Raw genomic sequence first — 17,052 nt, 5'->3', positions numbered from 1 at the left:
AGGAGCTGGGAGCTGTGTCCTTGCAGCTGTGGGGGGGGGGGGCTGAGAGCGGTGGGGGCTAGAGAGCGCAGCTGCTGATTTAGCCTCTAATCTCACTGCCGATACAGAATGGGTTAAGTTCTTCTGGAAACTTTGTACTACTTTTAATGCATCGTCCAGAGTGGAATAAATATCTCGATTCGCTGCTATTTGTCTATAGAAGGCCATGGGGGATGTTTCTGGCTGATAAGCTGTCAGCGTTTACCAAAGGAAAGGTGGGGGCTACAACTCCGGATCTTCTTGCTTCACAACTGTAACAGACGTCTCTCCACTGAGAATTAGTAACTCTGCATACATCACAAATCCACCCGGCAGGATCATAGGGTGGGGGCGCACTAAGTTTTGGCAACCCAGGATATATTGGAGCTTTGGGGTTAAGGGGCACAGAGCTTACAGTCGGGAGAAGAGACTTAATTTCCTGGGGAGGGACCATATTACCTAACAGGGAGCCCCCCTGTACCAAATTTCTTATTGTTTGCTTTCCCAACACATTAATCTCAGTCACTTTCTCAGTTCCTTCCTGCACCACAAACATCCAGTTTTTTGTCATAGCAATAGACAACTTTCCTTTTTTTTTCAACGTAACAAAAACAAATCCAAATTCACGTCCTTTGTTAATCCTTAATTTGCTATATATCAACCACTCAACTTGAAGCAGGTGAATCTTTTACCAATCTTTCAATTACACTGATAACCAAACAATCTCTTACAAGTATCTTTCTAAAACAAAACACCATATTTTACTTACAATAATTCTTTCTACTTCAATACAATATTGTACTATTACACATACTACACAAGGATAGAAAATTCCGAGAGGACGCAGCGACTCGCCCCCTCCATACCAGAAACACGGAGATAAGAATTTACAGCATTCCTCAACACAAAAGAAGAAAGGCACAGCGCAGCGGTTTGACCCCTCCCATCGGGTGTCTCGGAAAACCACACAGAGTAACGGAATACAGCAGTTCTCAGACTTAATTAATTTCCACAAAACCTTCACACAATTCATATGCCAGAACACCCTAGAAAAACTAACGATCGAGACACCCTACAACCAAACACGGGCTCTGCATCCTATGATCCTCCCTCTCCATCAACCGCTTTCCATCCCTCGTTCTTTAAGCCTCGCGCAACTCGCAGATGAGCTTGCGCTTGTTCTAACAATCCTTTCTCTTTCAACATGCCCTTTTTGTTCTCCATGAGATTGTGCCATGTAGACGGCTGCAATCTCCCTGTCGAGGGCAATCCTACATGCTCGTACAACCTCTCAACATTCTTGACTGCCTTCTTGCCCTCCCGTGACTCTACTATTGTCTTGACTTCCACAGCATCCTCACTTAACTCGTGGGGCACGGACTTCTTCTGCTTCAAGAGACGCAACATGACTCACAGAATACTACGCCCTGCTGCAGCTCAGGATCGCTGACAGCGACAACAACACTGTATTCCCAACAAATAAAAAACACGGAGCCTCTCGCTCGACGTGCTATGAATAAAGAGCCTCGCGCTCGATATCCTGTCCCTAACCTGAACACCAGTGATTAACAGTCTGCCCTGTCACGATATTCTAACCAGTCGGGAGGCGGTCTCCTAGTGAGAGCCCTCCACAGAAAAACAGGTGGTCCCCTCTCGGGATGTCTTAATTACCTAGTTGGTACAATATCACAGAGGCTGCGTCTCCTGTCCCTTTCTCAAAGCCGCCCCCAATCTACAACTTCCTCAATCTTTCACTCTATCACTACTAGGCAATAGTCATGGGTAGGGTGATTGAATGGAGTGCAATGACCGGTGGAGGAGGTGTGGTGTACACGAGGACGTGCAGAATGCGACGTCTCTCAGTTGCTGGTTCGAAGCGTGGCACGGGATCGCGCTCGGTCTCACCACTCGACCGGTCACTCCCCAGACCCAAGGAGACCACAGACAAACCAATAACGGCTGAAACACTAGCAAGTGTGACACATACATGGTATGTGATCATCACTTACCGTGTTTGGAGGGTGATCAGTCCTCGAGGTCAGCCACTACGGGTGTCGTCCACGGATGTCCAGGCATGGGTCCAGGGGGTCTCGGATTGCGGGCCACGCCCCACGTTGGTTGCGCCAAATTGTCGGGGTCGTCACGACAATACCCTTCCTTCACCAGTCATTCCAAATCAGAATAAGAGCATTGGTACCGGATAAGAATGAGTCAGACAAAGGCTGGTTCAAACTCATTGCATGCTCGTGTGTCTACATAGTGTAGCAACGTCACAGCAACTGACTTTATTTTCTAATACACAACATTATATGATCTATTGGGGGAAGGTGTGGAGAGGGCGGGGTTTAAGCAATATGTCTAGTATTCAGTCCCTCTGGTTGGTCTGACGTCATCTGATGGATCCTCCTTCCTCCACATCACTTTAAGTATCATTTCAAGAGAAATGATACTTGTCCTTCTGGAATGTGTAACTTGCTTCTTCAGCAGAATCAGAATTTAGGGCAAAGGTGAATACTGGCAGCCATGTTAAATACAGTTAAATTTGCATTAGCAAGCATAAAGGGGAAAAACTTATTGTTTCACAGCATAAGAATACATAAAGTACAAAAGAGTATAAAGATATATATTTTCACCTTGACACTTACATTAGCTAAACACCACCAAAAATAGAATTGATTGTAATTATTTTTTTTTACTTTATTTCAGATTTCTGGCTACCGAAGAGAGCTTATCATCGCTCCACTTTCAGTACCGGCTTGGAATTTCCACATTGTCAGGAATAGTTGTGGACACCTGCTGGGCTTTGTCGAACGTTATCCAGGATGAATCTATCCCCCTACCCACCACGGACATGTGGATGGAAATTGCAGAAAAATTCTGGAGTGTGTGCGATTTCCCCAACTGTTTGGGAGCGGTGGATGGAAAGCACATCCGCATTATCAAACCCACCAGAACTGGATCGGAGTACTTCAACTACAAAAAATATTTTTCTGTTGTGCTCATGGCAATAGCAGATGTGGACTGTTGCTTCATCGCCGTGGACATTGGAGCTTTTGGCTGTGGCAATGACTCACAGACTTTCAAGAACTCTGATATGTGTATGGCAAAAATTTTAATTTTCCCCTGCCACGACCTCTGCCCAACACTCAAGGTCCACCAATGCCATTTGTTATGTTTGGGGATGAGGCCTTTTAGATGTGTGAAAACCTACTGAAGCCATTTTCCAGTTGGGACTTGAACCACACTAAAAGGATTTATAACTACAGACTGACCAGGGCCCGAAGAACTGTTGAGTGTACCTTTGGGATTCTTGTCTCAAAATGGCGCATTCTTGGGACAGCCATTAATCTAAAAATGGAGACAGTCCATGAGGTGGTCAAAGCTCGTGTGGTTCTCCACAATTTCATAATGGCTAAGTAGCGATCCAACATTGAACTGGATGAACCAGTTGCAAACCCATTGCCCGATTACCAGCATCACCCGCTGTTGAAGTTGGCCACATGCAGGACCAATTTGCTGCCTATTTTGATTCTGATATTGGACGTGTGGCATGGCAAGACAGTAATGTGTAAAATGTGCTGTTGGGTTTGTGTCTGTACCAGTTATGTTTTAAATGTCCCTAATATTTTTTGATAATAAACTACGTGTTTTGATATTTTTACCGAGTCTCCTATGTATTTCCTCTTAAAACCACTTAGGTTGTTAGTGGTAAGGTAGTTGACGTCATTACATCCTGATTCTGTTCTGCAGTATCTATTGGACGCAGACTGAAGAGATGATGGAGGTTTAATACAAAGCAGATCTATACTCATCAACTCATGTGTGAGATATGAGTTCAGGAGCACAAAACCCAGCCTCATGAATTCACTATTTCTGACACCTGTCCAGGTGAGTATAGATTTGCCTTGTATGACCTCCCTCGTATCTTCAGTTTGTGTGAAATAAATTATGTAGATTGAAGAGAAAATGGAGGTTATACAAGGCAGTTCTCTACTCAACACGTCAGGTGTCATAACTAATGAGTTTTTGGACACATGACCTGTTAAGTATATTTCTGCTTTGTATTGCCACCATTGTCTCTTCAGTCTGCAACACAGATTAAGCAGACTGAATAGATTATGGAGAAAATACTAGTAATATTATTTTTTCCCACCTCATAGCTCAATACCAAACACACAAAGCTGAATTGTTGTACTCAATAAATACTGGAGCTATGAGATGGCAAAAAAACAAAGTGTACAGCGCAGTGTGTTTATTAAGCGCATGGTGTGTGTTGCCGGCGGCGAAATACACAAATAACCAAACAGTATTGGGGGCAAAAAACATTATAATTTATTTTTAAACAAAAAACAAAAATTAACTGCGCCTACTTGGGGTAGAGTGACTGAACTGTGGGGCGTGTAGCTGTGAGGCCTGGCTAAGTGTGGACGACGCAGGGGTGGCAGGAGAAAGGGCAATTAAAGTAGTGGGGTGTGGGAGTTCGGGGATGGGCTTGACGCATGAGAATAAGGCAGAGACACACTGGAAGGGTGAGACAAACCTGACATTACAGACACATTGGGAGGTGAGGTAGGAGGAATTGAGATAGTCTGTTGTTTCTATTTCCCTTTTTGGGATCGGCACTGCGGTCTGGGGAGCCTCGGTGGGCTCATTTCTTGTGGCCTGGTCATGGTGGCTAACCTGTCAGGGTCCATGTGCTGCTGCATGATTGTGGTGGGAGAGCGGAAGGCCATGCCAGGGTCCTGCTGCATGGTGGTGGGGAAGGCCATGCCTGGGTCCTGCTGCTGCTGCATGGTTGTGTTGGGAGAGCGGAAGGCCACGCCAGGGTCCTGCTGCTGTTACATGGTTGTGATGCGGAAGGCCATGCCAGGGTCCTGCTGCTGCTGCATGGTGGTGGCAGCGGAGGAGGTCCAAGAAGGAGCAGCAGTTGTCATGGTGGTGGCGGTGGGCTGTCCAACAGCACTCGGCATGGTGGTGGTGCTGTAGTGCTGTCCGGCAGTGCTTGGAATGGTGGTAGCGGTGCAGTGGTATGCAGCAGAGGTTGGCATTGAGGTCAAGCATGACACTGTTGGCACAGGTGGAAATGCCGCCTCTGTCTGCTGAAAATACCGACTCTGCTGCATAGCCTGCACGTAAGCAGCATTGCAGGCCTGCATGACACTAAGCTGGAGATCAGGAGTAAGGTGTTCCGACATGCCCCTCTCTATTTGATTGAAAAAATGATGTGCTGGCCTCTGGAGGTTGGCTTTCACTTGGTCAAGGCTTTTGTTGACCTCCTGGATAAGTGTATTCATATGGTTTATGGCACTATCCAGTCGGTCACCCATTGCCTTTAGTCCATCATGAAAGACCGAGCTCAAGAGCAAAAACTCGGGCATGAGTGACCTGTTCAAGGCCTTCTGCCGCTGCCGGGAAGAGCCCCCAAAAAAGAGGCAGAGGGCTGGGACAGGGGAACACCTGATGAACCAGCTTCCTGGTCTCCAGTCTGTGTTGCAGGCCCACTTGCTGCAGCGCTGCTGGATGGCTGGGACGGGTCCATGGCTGTTTGATGAAGGACCGCTCCAGAACCAGGGTCAAGAGTGCTGCTCCATGTGCTGTGAAAAAGGAAGAAAAAAAAACATTACTACCAAACATTTACAATAGTAACGCGCCAACTCCTGTGGAATAGAAAAATACAGATTAGGCAATACAACACAACCCATTACACCACAAAAAATACTTACGTTCTCTGGGCTAGGACCAGTCTCAAAAATGCAAGGATGCGATGATATTTGTATTTGCGGATCCTTGCTCCAGAACCACTAGGAACCTGGCTCTCTTGATCAAGGTCCTTGTTGAAGCGATCCTTCATCGAACGCCAACGCGTTTTGACTTTGAGCACTGTTGAAAAATATAAATAATGATTAGACTATGCACTTTTGACCGTGATCACACAACTGTGTGTGATGAGAGAAACTCTCAGGAGTTTCTCTCATCACACACAGTTCTGTGATCCCGGCCAAGGTCACTGCTGCAGCACACCGCATTGCCATACTTACAAAATGCATTTCGGACCCAAGTCGAGGCGTTGTCCCAGCCATCCCACATCGCTTTGGCCACCTCATTCCATAGCCGCCGGATCGTGACGTTGTCCGAGTGCTGCGGAACCCGGGAGTCCCACAACGGGATTCGCTCATGGACCAGGGAGATTAGGAGGTCATTTTCAATGAGGTCCTCATCCCATTCTGGAACCTAAAAAATAAATAAATACATTAATGTTGGAGACATTAACATAAGGAAAAGAAAGAAAACAGAGACAGAGAACTGGCATGAATATTCAAAGTCAAGAAAAAAAGGAGTCAAGAAGAAAAAGGTAAAGAAAGAGGAAAATAAAGAAATGAACAGTGAAGAATAGTAAAGTCAGGATACAATAAACAGTCAGCCAGGTATACTTACACGCTCACAGTTAACACTTACACGCTGCCGCCTTGCCACCCGAGCGTCTCCACGCTGCTCCTGCTCAGCCTCTGCCACAGTGGAAGAACTGTTCTAAAGGAAAAAAAAAATTGTCACGTGTAGATGTGACAGAGAATACTTACTTATCTGAAGAGGTGAGTACTCGCTTCACTTTCAATTCCACCTTGTGCAGGCCCAAGCCGTTGCTCCTCAGAAGAAGATGACATTATGATGCAAGCAGCAAGAAAAAAAAGACAGAAATTAGGACATATAGAGACAGAAAATAGAAAATAAAGACATTGGCTTTGATACTCACATTGTTCAGAGTGTGGTTTCCTCCAAGGTGCTTTCCTGCGTCTGCTTTTGTTCCCAGTTTGCTGAGTAGTGACCTTCCAATGCCCACTCCCTCCTCTTATCAGTTTGTATGTGGGGGTTGGCTAACCAGTGTCTAGACATGTTTTCCGGTGGTACAACGCATGTGTTCCCAAACGCAAGCAAACACATGTGCTTGCGAACGCATGCGTTCACATAGACCGTAATGCGTTTTTTTGCCGCATTCCTTCTGCTAACAAACGCATACATTTCTAGGCGGCAAATTGACACCTCTGAAATTACTACATGTAGCGTTTACCATGCCAAGCCGCAGACAACGAAATGACGCATGCATCATCAAACGCGGCAAAGCGCAACCAATTGCAGGCACCTGCGTCCCTAATGTTAAAGATAGGAATACACGATGCATGCGGAAAATTGCGGCACAAACGCTGCGGACACAACCGCAAATGTGAAACCAGCCTAAGCAAGCTCCGATCAAAACTTGCACAGAACTCCTTTAGAAAAAAAAATGCTATACCACCTTTGCAACCATTCTTTTATTGCTCCAGTGGATTAAAAATGAAAATTAAATGATTTGGAAAATAGTCTTCAATAAAGATTTCCTATTGTTTTTTCCTATCATACCTAAATTAACCAACACTTTTCCATAGTAAGAGAAAATAAACAAATTAATTAGCAGTCATATTGCCTTCCATTGGCTACCACTCACCACATAATACAGCTCTGGCAAAAATTAAAAGACCATTGCAAAATGTTCAGTTTGTCTGATTTTTCTCTTTACAGGTATATTTTTGAGTAAAATGTAAATTGTTCTTTTATTCTATAAACTACTGACAACATGTCTCTGAAGTTCCAAGCAATAAATTTTGTATTTATTATCTGAAAATGAAAAATGGTCTAAATACCAAAAAATGCATTGCTTGCAGACCTCAAATAATGCAAAAAAAAAAACCAAGTTCATAATCATTTAGAAACAGCAATACTAATGTTTTAACTCAGGAAGAGTTCAGAAATCAATATTTTGTGGAATAACAATGATTTTTAATCCCAGCTTTCATGCGTCTTGGCATGCCTCCACCAGTCTTTCACACTGCTTTTGGGTGACCTTATGTCACTCCTGGTAGAAAAATCTAAGTGATTCTTCTTTGTTTGATGGCTTGTGACTATCCATCTTCCTCTTGATTACATTCCAGAGGTTTTCAATGGGGTTCAGGTCTGGAAATTGGGCTGACCATGACAGGGATTTGATGTGGTGGTCCTTCATCCACACATTGATTGACCTGGCTGTGTTGCATGGCGCATTGTCCTGCTGGAAAAAACTGTCTTCAGAGTTGGGGAACATTGCCTGAGCAGAAGGAATCAACTGTTTTTCCAGCATAATCTTGTATGCGGCTTGATTCATAAGTCCTTCGCAAAGAACAACCTGCCCAATTCCAGCCTTGCTGAAGCATCCCCAGATCATCGCGGATCTTTCACCAAATTTTACAGCGGGTGCAAGACACTGTGGCTTGTACGCTTCTCTAGGTCTCTGCCTAACCATTAGACGACCAGATGTTGATCTGGGAATGCTTCAGCATTTGGAACAGGTGATTTTAATTAGCAGGAGACTGCAAAGATAGTGGTCCAGCCCTTTTAATGCTCCTTTCATTTGGTGTGGGTACTGTGTGGCAGCCATTGTTGATGTGGTTTTATGCTGGTGAGGCGGCGCTGTCTTGCAGCATGGGCACTGTGGAGCTCCAGGCCGTCTGCCCTGCCGGTGCTTTGTCCCTGCGGCGGTGGTTGGCACATGGCTCCGCTCCATTAGGGTCATAGGGACCCACTAAGAGGTTTTCCATGACGTGGCAGTGGGCTTCATACAGTCTGATCAGAGAGTTAAACTAAAAACCTCATGTTCAGGTATATATATTTTTGCCTAGCGGCATTAGATCAATGTATGATTTTTGAAGGTGCTGTCCATTCTCTTTTTCAGCTTAATAGAGTAGGAAGGGACCTCCTGGGTCTTCTGGTCCAACCCACTGCTCAATGCAGGATTCACTAAATCATCCAAGACAGATCTCTATCCAGCCTCTTATTGAAGACTTCCATTGAAGGAGTACTCAGCACTTCTTGTAACAGCCTGTTCCACTCATTGATCACCCTTACTCACCACTTCTTGTGACAGCCTGTTCCACTCATTGATCACCCATAACTGTCAAAAATGTTTCTAATATCTAATCTATATCTTCTCCCTTTCAGTTTTATTCTATTGCTTCTCATGTGCAAATGAGAATAAAGCTGATCCCTCTACACTGTGACATCCATTGAGATATTTGTAGATGGCTAGGGTTGAGCGACCTTTACTTTTATAGGATCGGGTCGGGTTTCACGAAACCCGACTTTTTCAAAAGTCGGGTCGAGTGAAATCGGCCGATCCTATAAAAAAATCGGGGTCGGGGTCGGCCGAAACTCGAAACCCAATGCAGTGCATTGGGTTTCCATGGTTCCCAGGGTCTGAAGGAGCGGAAACTCTCCTTCAGGCCCTGCGATCCATATTTTAGTGTAAAATAAAGAATTAAAATAAAAAATATCGCAATACTTACCCTCTGACGCGCCCTGGTACTAACCGGGAACCTTCCTTCCTTAGAATCAGCCTTCCAGGACCTTGCGGTGACGTCGCGGTGACGTCGCGGCTTGTGATTGGCCGCGCGGCCGCCCATGTGACCGCTCGCGCGACCAATCACAAGCCGCGACGTCACCGCGACGTCACCGAAGGTCCTGGAAGGGCTGATTCTTAGGAAGGAAGGCTGCCGGAAAGAAGCAGGGCGCGTCCGAGGGTGAGTATATTCCTATTAGGTATATACTCACCCTCGGACGCGCCCTGCTTCTTTCCGGCAGCCTTCCTTCCTAAGAATCAGCCCTTCCAGGACCTTCGGTGACGTCGCGGTGACGTCGCGGCTTGTGATTGGTCGCGCGAGCGGTCACATGGGCGGCCGCGCGGCCAATCACAAGCCGCGACGTCACCGCGACGTCACCGCAAGGTCCTGGAAGGCTGATTCTAAGGAAGGAAGGTTCCCGGTTAGTACCAGGGCGCGTCAGAGGGTAAGTATTGCGATATTTTTTATTTTAATTCTTTATTTTACACTTAAATCTGAATTCCGATACCAATTCCCGATATCTTAAACATATCGGGAATCGGTATCGGAATTCCGATTCTAAATTCAAAAGATCGCCGACTTCATGGCCGACCCCACACAGGGGTCGGGTCGGGTTTCATGAAACCCGACCTTGCCAAAAGTCGGCGACTTTTGAATATTTTCGACCCGTTTCGCTCAACCCTATAGATGGCTATTAAGTCTCCTCTCTTTTGCAAGTTAAACATTTGTAAAACCTCTAACCGTTCCTCATAGTACATTGTTTGCAAACCAGTCACCATCCTGGCAGCTCTTCTCTGAACTTGCTCCAGTTTGTTCATGTTTTGTTTTTTTTTTAAATGTGGTGCCCAGAACTGGACACAGTATTCCAGCTGAGGCCTGACCAAGGAGGAAAAGAGGGGGATAATTACTTCACGTGATCTAGACTCTATGCTTTTGTTAATGCAACCCAGAATTGTGTTTGTCTTTTTTGCTGCTGCGTCTCACTGTTGACTCATGTGTAGTCTGTGATCTACTAGTATACCCAAGTCTTTATCACATGTGCTGTTGCTCAGCCTTATTCCTCTCATTGTGTATATTTTTATTAATTCTTCTTGCCCAGATGTAGGACTTTGCATTTCTCCTTGTTAATAACAATTCTGTTAGCTGCTGCTCACAGTTCCAGTTTGTTTAGATCTTTTTAATTTCTCTCATTTAAACTAAGCCAATAGTAATTTGGGGGGCTAGGAAAAATATGCTTTTGTTGAAGAAAATACTGCCTTTATTTGCCTAAAAAAAATTATTTTGATATGTAAATTAAGTCTCTCTGTGCAGCCTTGTCATGGTCAAGAGACATGGTGCACTATTCCACTCCTCAATTAGCATGAACCGCTATGAGCACTGCATGAAAAGCATCCTTCGGTATGGGGGCATATAATGTAACAGTAGAAGCCAGTGCACATGCTCTCAGACCTCTCTGCTGCGGCTGCTCAGCCCTCTGATACAGGCTTCAGAGAGCTGAGGAGAAGGTGGAGGATCGTGTTGATGCAGCAGGGAAGAGAGATTTATGAGCACTGATGTTGTGTCCTGCTGTTATTAGTGATAGACAGTCCGGTTCTTTATGGTAATCTGGATCACTTGGCTCTGCTCACCAAAAAGAGCTGGTAATGAAAACTTGCAGGAAAAAGAAAAGCTCAGATAGGGTCTTATCTCACGATTTACAAGTGTCGCATTAGCAAAGAGCTGCTCACCTGATTGTGGTGTAGTGAAAGAGTGTATATGCCAGCTACTGCAGATCCACGGGTCGACACGCGACCATAACAGGAATGTTGTAAAGGAAGATTTGTGGATTATGTCCGAGCTGCTTGCCAATTCGAAGCCAGACGTAGTGAAGGAATTAATGGTGGTTTATTCAAAGCATCTATATGACTCCTTCTTCAGGATACACCACATCAACATGCCGTATGTTGATGTGGTATTTTCTGAAGAAGGAGTCATTGAGGGTAATGTTCCACGTTCAGGAAACGCTGCGTTTTTGACACTGCGTTGAGCCGCAGCGTCAAAAACGCAGCGTCCAGATGTTACAGCGTAGTGGAGGGGATTTCATGAAATCCCATCTCCACTATGCATTAAAAGACGCATGCGGCATACCCGCGAAAACGCACATGCGGCGCGTCTTTTAAGAATGCAGCATGTCCTTACATTGCAGAAAAACGGAAGGACAGCGCAGGTGACCTGCCAGTGACCTCAGGTGCAGATTTGGTCAGGATTTTACCTGCATAAAATCCTGACCAAATTCTGATGCAATCTTGAACGTGGATACATACCTTAGACTCTGAAATACGTTGAATAAACCACCATTAATTCCTTCACTATGTCTGGCTTCGAATTGGCAAGCAGCGTGGACATAATCCACAAATCTTCCTTTATAACACACCAAAAAGAGCTGGATCTTTTAGATCCCTATTAAATATGTGTTAAACCCAGAGGAACACACATTTAAGATGAAATCAATGCAGCCAAAACCCCACCCGGGATTTCGACCGACGAACACCGTCATTTTACACCCAGTGAGAGTCATTAAGGTTAGGTAAAGAAGGACTTTAAGGTTAGATTCCCAAGTTGAGTTTTTCTTGAGTTTTTTTAATGTATTTTAGAAAAAAATGCAAGTAACCTATTTTATATAACATAAGACACTCCTCAAAAACGCATCGTAGGAATGTATCCTTCGTGGTTCTCCCTTGGGTGTCGGTTGCCATGAATCAGAGCTCTTTGTACCAGATCATTTGCGAATAAGTCCGAGGATTTTTTCAGGTACTTCTTTTTTGTCAATAAACACAGGAGGAAGCAGCGTTCCTTGCTGTTTGAGGGGTGGAACTGTGCACCTCATCTCTTGGCCTTGCCAACCTGAATGCCTTTTAGGCACAACAATGGCAACGTATACTGCAACTATAGGCTAAGTTTAAGTAATTATTGTGGATGAGATTTCCTTTTACTACTACAGCCTATTGTTGATTTCCGCATATATGCAATAGTGAGAACACTGTGGGCATTATTAATGAAATTTCCCTTGGACAAGAAGCTATATTATTGAATCACTATTTAAGACATGTGCTAACATATATACCTTTTATTTCCAGTTCCATTCATTAAACACTTTGCAGATTTGGAGATCCTGCACTTAGCATTAAAATACTATGCAGATTTTAGTGGCCTGATGAGCTCCCTGTCTGGATGTAAGAAGCTGACAGAACTGAGCTTCTTTGGATCTTTACTTCGGGAAGATAATATGGCTGCTCTTGGTAATACTTTTTAACCAATATGCTAACAATAATTTAGCATGGAGTCCCTGCAATAAATAACACTTTTTTATATATTAATATTTATTATTAATTTAAAGGTATGCTGGGTTTAACCCCTTTAGGACTGGCCTATTGTGGTCTTTAATAACAACAAACTTTTTTTGTACCATTTTAGGGTAAGAATATGCAAATTGTCTCTTCAGAGTTGAAGAGGACTAGGATTCCACCTACTGGAATCCTAGAAGTCAATATCGACTATTTAACGAGTTTTGCAATATGACTTAGGGTAAAAGCCAAACCAGAATCTCAATTTGCAGAAGCAGTGTTTCGAGGTGTTGCCCCTCCTCAGTGCAAAGTAGAAGATCGGATTTGGCTTTCAGCAGCTTCCAATAGGTGGAGATAGGCCTCTTCCTCTCTGAAGAGACAATTTGCATACTTAATTTCCCAGAATAGCATGCATGGCTTATAAGTATTTGCACTCTGACATGCCAGGCTTGGCTTGTCACTCTCTACAAGGAAAAATATTACCCCTTAGACCCGAGTCCAGAGTCTCTCACCTAGCCAAATCAGAGCTCATATTTTACACTGACGAGTGGCAGTGCTCCGTAACATTTTGTCTACAAATAGAGATTCTGGTTTGGCTTTTATCCTATGTCAGATTGCAAGGCTCATTAATGAGTCAATATTGACTTTTAGGATAGCTTCTTCCTATAGTTGGCAATAGAGTTCAAGTTCTCTTCCTCTTTGAAGAGACAATTTGCATATTTAATTTCCCAGAGGAGCATGCATAGCTTATAAGTCTGCTCACTCTCACATGCCAAGGTAAGAATAAAAAAAATAAAATTCTGCCATTGTTTTATGGCAACGCTAGATATGTGTATAGTAGTTTGGGTTTTTTTGCTTTGTTTTTTTTTTTTTTTCATTTTACTACTCAGTAAAATAATTTTTCAAGGAATGTTCTTTTGTAATACTTTTTTCATAGCTTCTTAGCTTTTCTGGGACAAATAATATTTTCAGGATGCCATTTTTGGGCACATTTGTCATTTATTAATTTTACTATTATTTATTTTAGATAGGTTAATGACAAAATACTGTACATAAATTCTTGGGATTTTTTTTACAGCATTTATTACTCAGTATAAATAATATTTAACTGTGATTATATGTGTCACTACATACTGAAAGTGACATCTAATTTGTTAAACACCAGCGATTGGAGCTAGCTCTGGTTGCTGCTCTTACAAGCACATGCTGGGTTTGGTACAATACACCTTCTGTGACCATTAGATGTAAAATTGCATTGTATGATTGTAATGGGCTTAAAGGGGTATTCCCACTAAATACATTTATCATATAGCCTCAAAATGTGAGATAAATGTATAATAGGTATGGTTCTGAATACTGGAGCCCCCACTGATCCTGAGGGTGATGGCCAAAGTGAATGGAGCAGTAGTGGTGGTCACACAGAGAACTTAGAGAACCTCGTTATTGATATGGGTCCTGGTGGTCAGACTTCCAACCATCATACAATTATTATATATCAAGTAGATTACAGTATCTTATGGGAAAACCCCTTTAATCCTTTACTGACCAATGATTGAGCCAAACAGCAAAAGATCAAACAGCTAAGATTTCTGGTTTGGAAAGTATATTACCTAACCCCTCACTAGTGAGAAATCCACGGAATCCTTTCCTGCAAGAAAACACACACACACACACACACACACACACACACACACACACCTTCACTGACCCATAAGGACATCTGTTATAATCTTTAATAATAATAATCTTTATGTAGCGCTAACATATTCCGCAGCACTTTACAGTTTGCACACATTATCATCACTGTCCCCGATGGGGCTCACAATCTAGAATCCCTATCAGTATGTTTTTGGAATGTGGGAGGAAACCGGAGTGCCTGGAGGAAACCCACGCAAACACGGGAGAACATACAAACTCCTTGCAGATGTTGTCCTTGGTGGGATTTGAACCCAGGACCCCAGCGCTGCGCTGCTATCCACTGAGCCACCGTGTATACATGCGAGAACAGTACAGTAAATCCTATATACCAGAAAGAAGCCATTAAATAAGGGAGAAAATAATCAGAGGTAAATAAATCTAATATATAAAGCTGTATGTGTGTATGTATGTATGTAACCCCGCGTGTTCCAATTCACCAAACAATTTGCCCCTATCTACATAATGGGGAAAAAGTGAAAGGAAAAGTGTTGGAGGCGTCGCAGCTACAGCCACAAAATTTTGCACACTCACACGTCTGGACCCTGAGAGCGTCATAGGCTATGTTATGAGGTGAAATTTTAACCCTGCGCTTTCCAATTCACCAAACAATTTTGCCCCTATCTACATAATGGGGAAAAAGTGAAAGGAAAAGTGTTGGAGGCAAATTGACAGCTGCCAGATGTGAACAAGGGGAACTTAAAGAAAGAGAGCGATGGCACCAAAGAGTATATACCATACAGTTGCTAAGGTGGGGCCCCGACATGGGATACTCACCACACACGGGGATATGAACACACACACAAAAGGCGCCACAAACTACCACGTGCTTGAACACATATACCACCTTCAGCACACATTTCACCACACATACACCAACCTCGCCACATAAAAGTTGAAACACAAAAGTCGCCGCTCAAAACTCGCCACGCGCAAAATGCTCCACATGCAAAACTAGGCTCACACAAAACTCGCCACACGCAAAACCTGCACACGCAGAAAAATTGCCACATGCACAGAAGTTGCAACACATGCAAAAGTTGCCTCACACAAAACTTGCACATACTCAAAACGCACCACACATAAAACTCGCCATGCGCAAAGCTTGCTGCACACAACTTGCTACACTAACCTGTCACATGCAACTCAACACACAAAAAGTTGTTACATGCATGTCGCCACACAAAACTCATCTCACAAAAGTCGCTACATGCATGTCGCCACATGCAACTCAACACAGACAACTTGACACATGAAACTCGCCCTAAAACACACACAAGTCTGGTATTATCCTTCAAAAATAAAAATCTGATTAATAAGCAGACAAACTACTAGAACAACAAATGTACCATATAGGAAATACGGCAGTTGTCTGTCATATGACCTGTCTATTATGTGTATGTGTGAGCTAATATATACTGCCAGGGGGGAGGGCTTCCTGTTGGCTGGGAATTTATCAGGCTGCCAATTTAGCTTACAAATACTGAGGTAAAAATACTGACCAAATAACGTGTGAACGCGGTCTAATACAGGAGGAGATGACACACAGGTATATACTATATAGAGGGGAGATGACACACAGGTATATACTATATACAGGAGATGACACACAGGTATATACTATATAGAGGAGCAGATGACAGGTATATACTATATACAGGAGCAGATGACACAGGTATATACTATATACAGGAGATGACTTACAGGTATATACTATATACAGGAGGAGATGACACACAGGTATATACTATATACAGGAGGAGATGACACACAGGCATATACTATATACAGGAGGAGATGACATACAGGTATATACTATATACAGGAGGAGATGACACAGGTATATACTATATACAGGAGGAGATGACACACACATATATACTATATACAGGGGAGATGACAGGTATATACTATATAAAGGAGGAGATGACATACAGGTATATACTATATACAGGAGGACATGACACAAAGGTATATACAGGAGGAGATGACAACCTGGTATATACTATATACAGGGGAGATGACATACAGGTACATACTATAAACAGGGGCGAGGACACACAGGTATATACTATATACAGTGGAGATGACACAGGTATATACTATATACAGGAGGAGATGACTTACAGGTACATACTATATACAGGAGGAGATGACACACGTATATACTATATACAGGAGGAGATGATATACAGGTATATACTATATAAAAGAGGAGATGACACATAGATATATAGAGGAGATGACATACAGCAGGTATATACAGGGGAGATGACATACAGGTATATACTATATACAGGAGATGACATACAGGTATATACTATTTATAGGAGGAGATGACATACAGGTATATAATATATACAGGAGGAGATGACATGGGTATATACAATATACAGGAGGAGATGACATACAGCAGGTATATACTATTTACAGGGGAGATGACATACAGATATATACTATATACAAGAGAAGACATACAGGTGTATACTATATATAAGGGAGATGACAAACATGTATATACTGAGGGGAAAATGAGAGGTGTGAGGTGAAAATGAGGGGTGTGAGGTGAAAATGAAAAGGTGTGAGTGCAAAATGAGAGGAGTGAGGGAAAA

The 17,052-nt window shown here is 43.3% G+C and overlaps 1 protein-coding gene across 3 annotated transcripts in view; it reads left to right on the top strand.

Moving 5' to 3' along the window:
* Nucleotides 1-17,052, top strand: part of LOC138664219 (baculoviral IAP repeat-containing protein 1-like) — a 126,792-nt gene that overhangs the window by 85,817 nt on the left and 23,923 nt on the right. The window contains exon 10 of one of the 3 annotated variants that reach the window (XR_011318307.1): nt 2,725-3,677. Coding sequence is in view for 2 of the 3 variants with exons in the window: in XM_069750722.1 (XP_069606823.1) it covers nt 12,539-12,700 (162 nt within the window). In the remaining variant the exon portion in view is untranslated. Of the gene's footprint in view, nt 1-2,724; nt 3,678-12,538; nt 12,701-17,052 lie in introns of those variants that run through there. The other 2 variants (XM_069750722.1, XM_069750733.1) reach the window with 2 other exon arrangements.

This window comes from Ranitomeya imitator, chromosome 1 (assembly GCF_032444005.1).
Source record: "Ranitomeya imitator isolate aRanImi1 chromosome 1, aRanImi1.pri, whole genome shotgun sequence".
Classification (NCBI taxonomy): Eukaryota; Metazoa; Chordata; class Amphibia; order Anura; family Dendrobatidae; genus Ranitomeya; species Ranitomeya imitator.
Note: the sequence above shows the minus strand (reverse complement) of the source record. Positions and strands in the feature narration are given on the sequence as shown.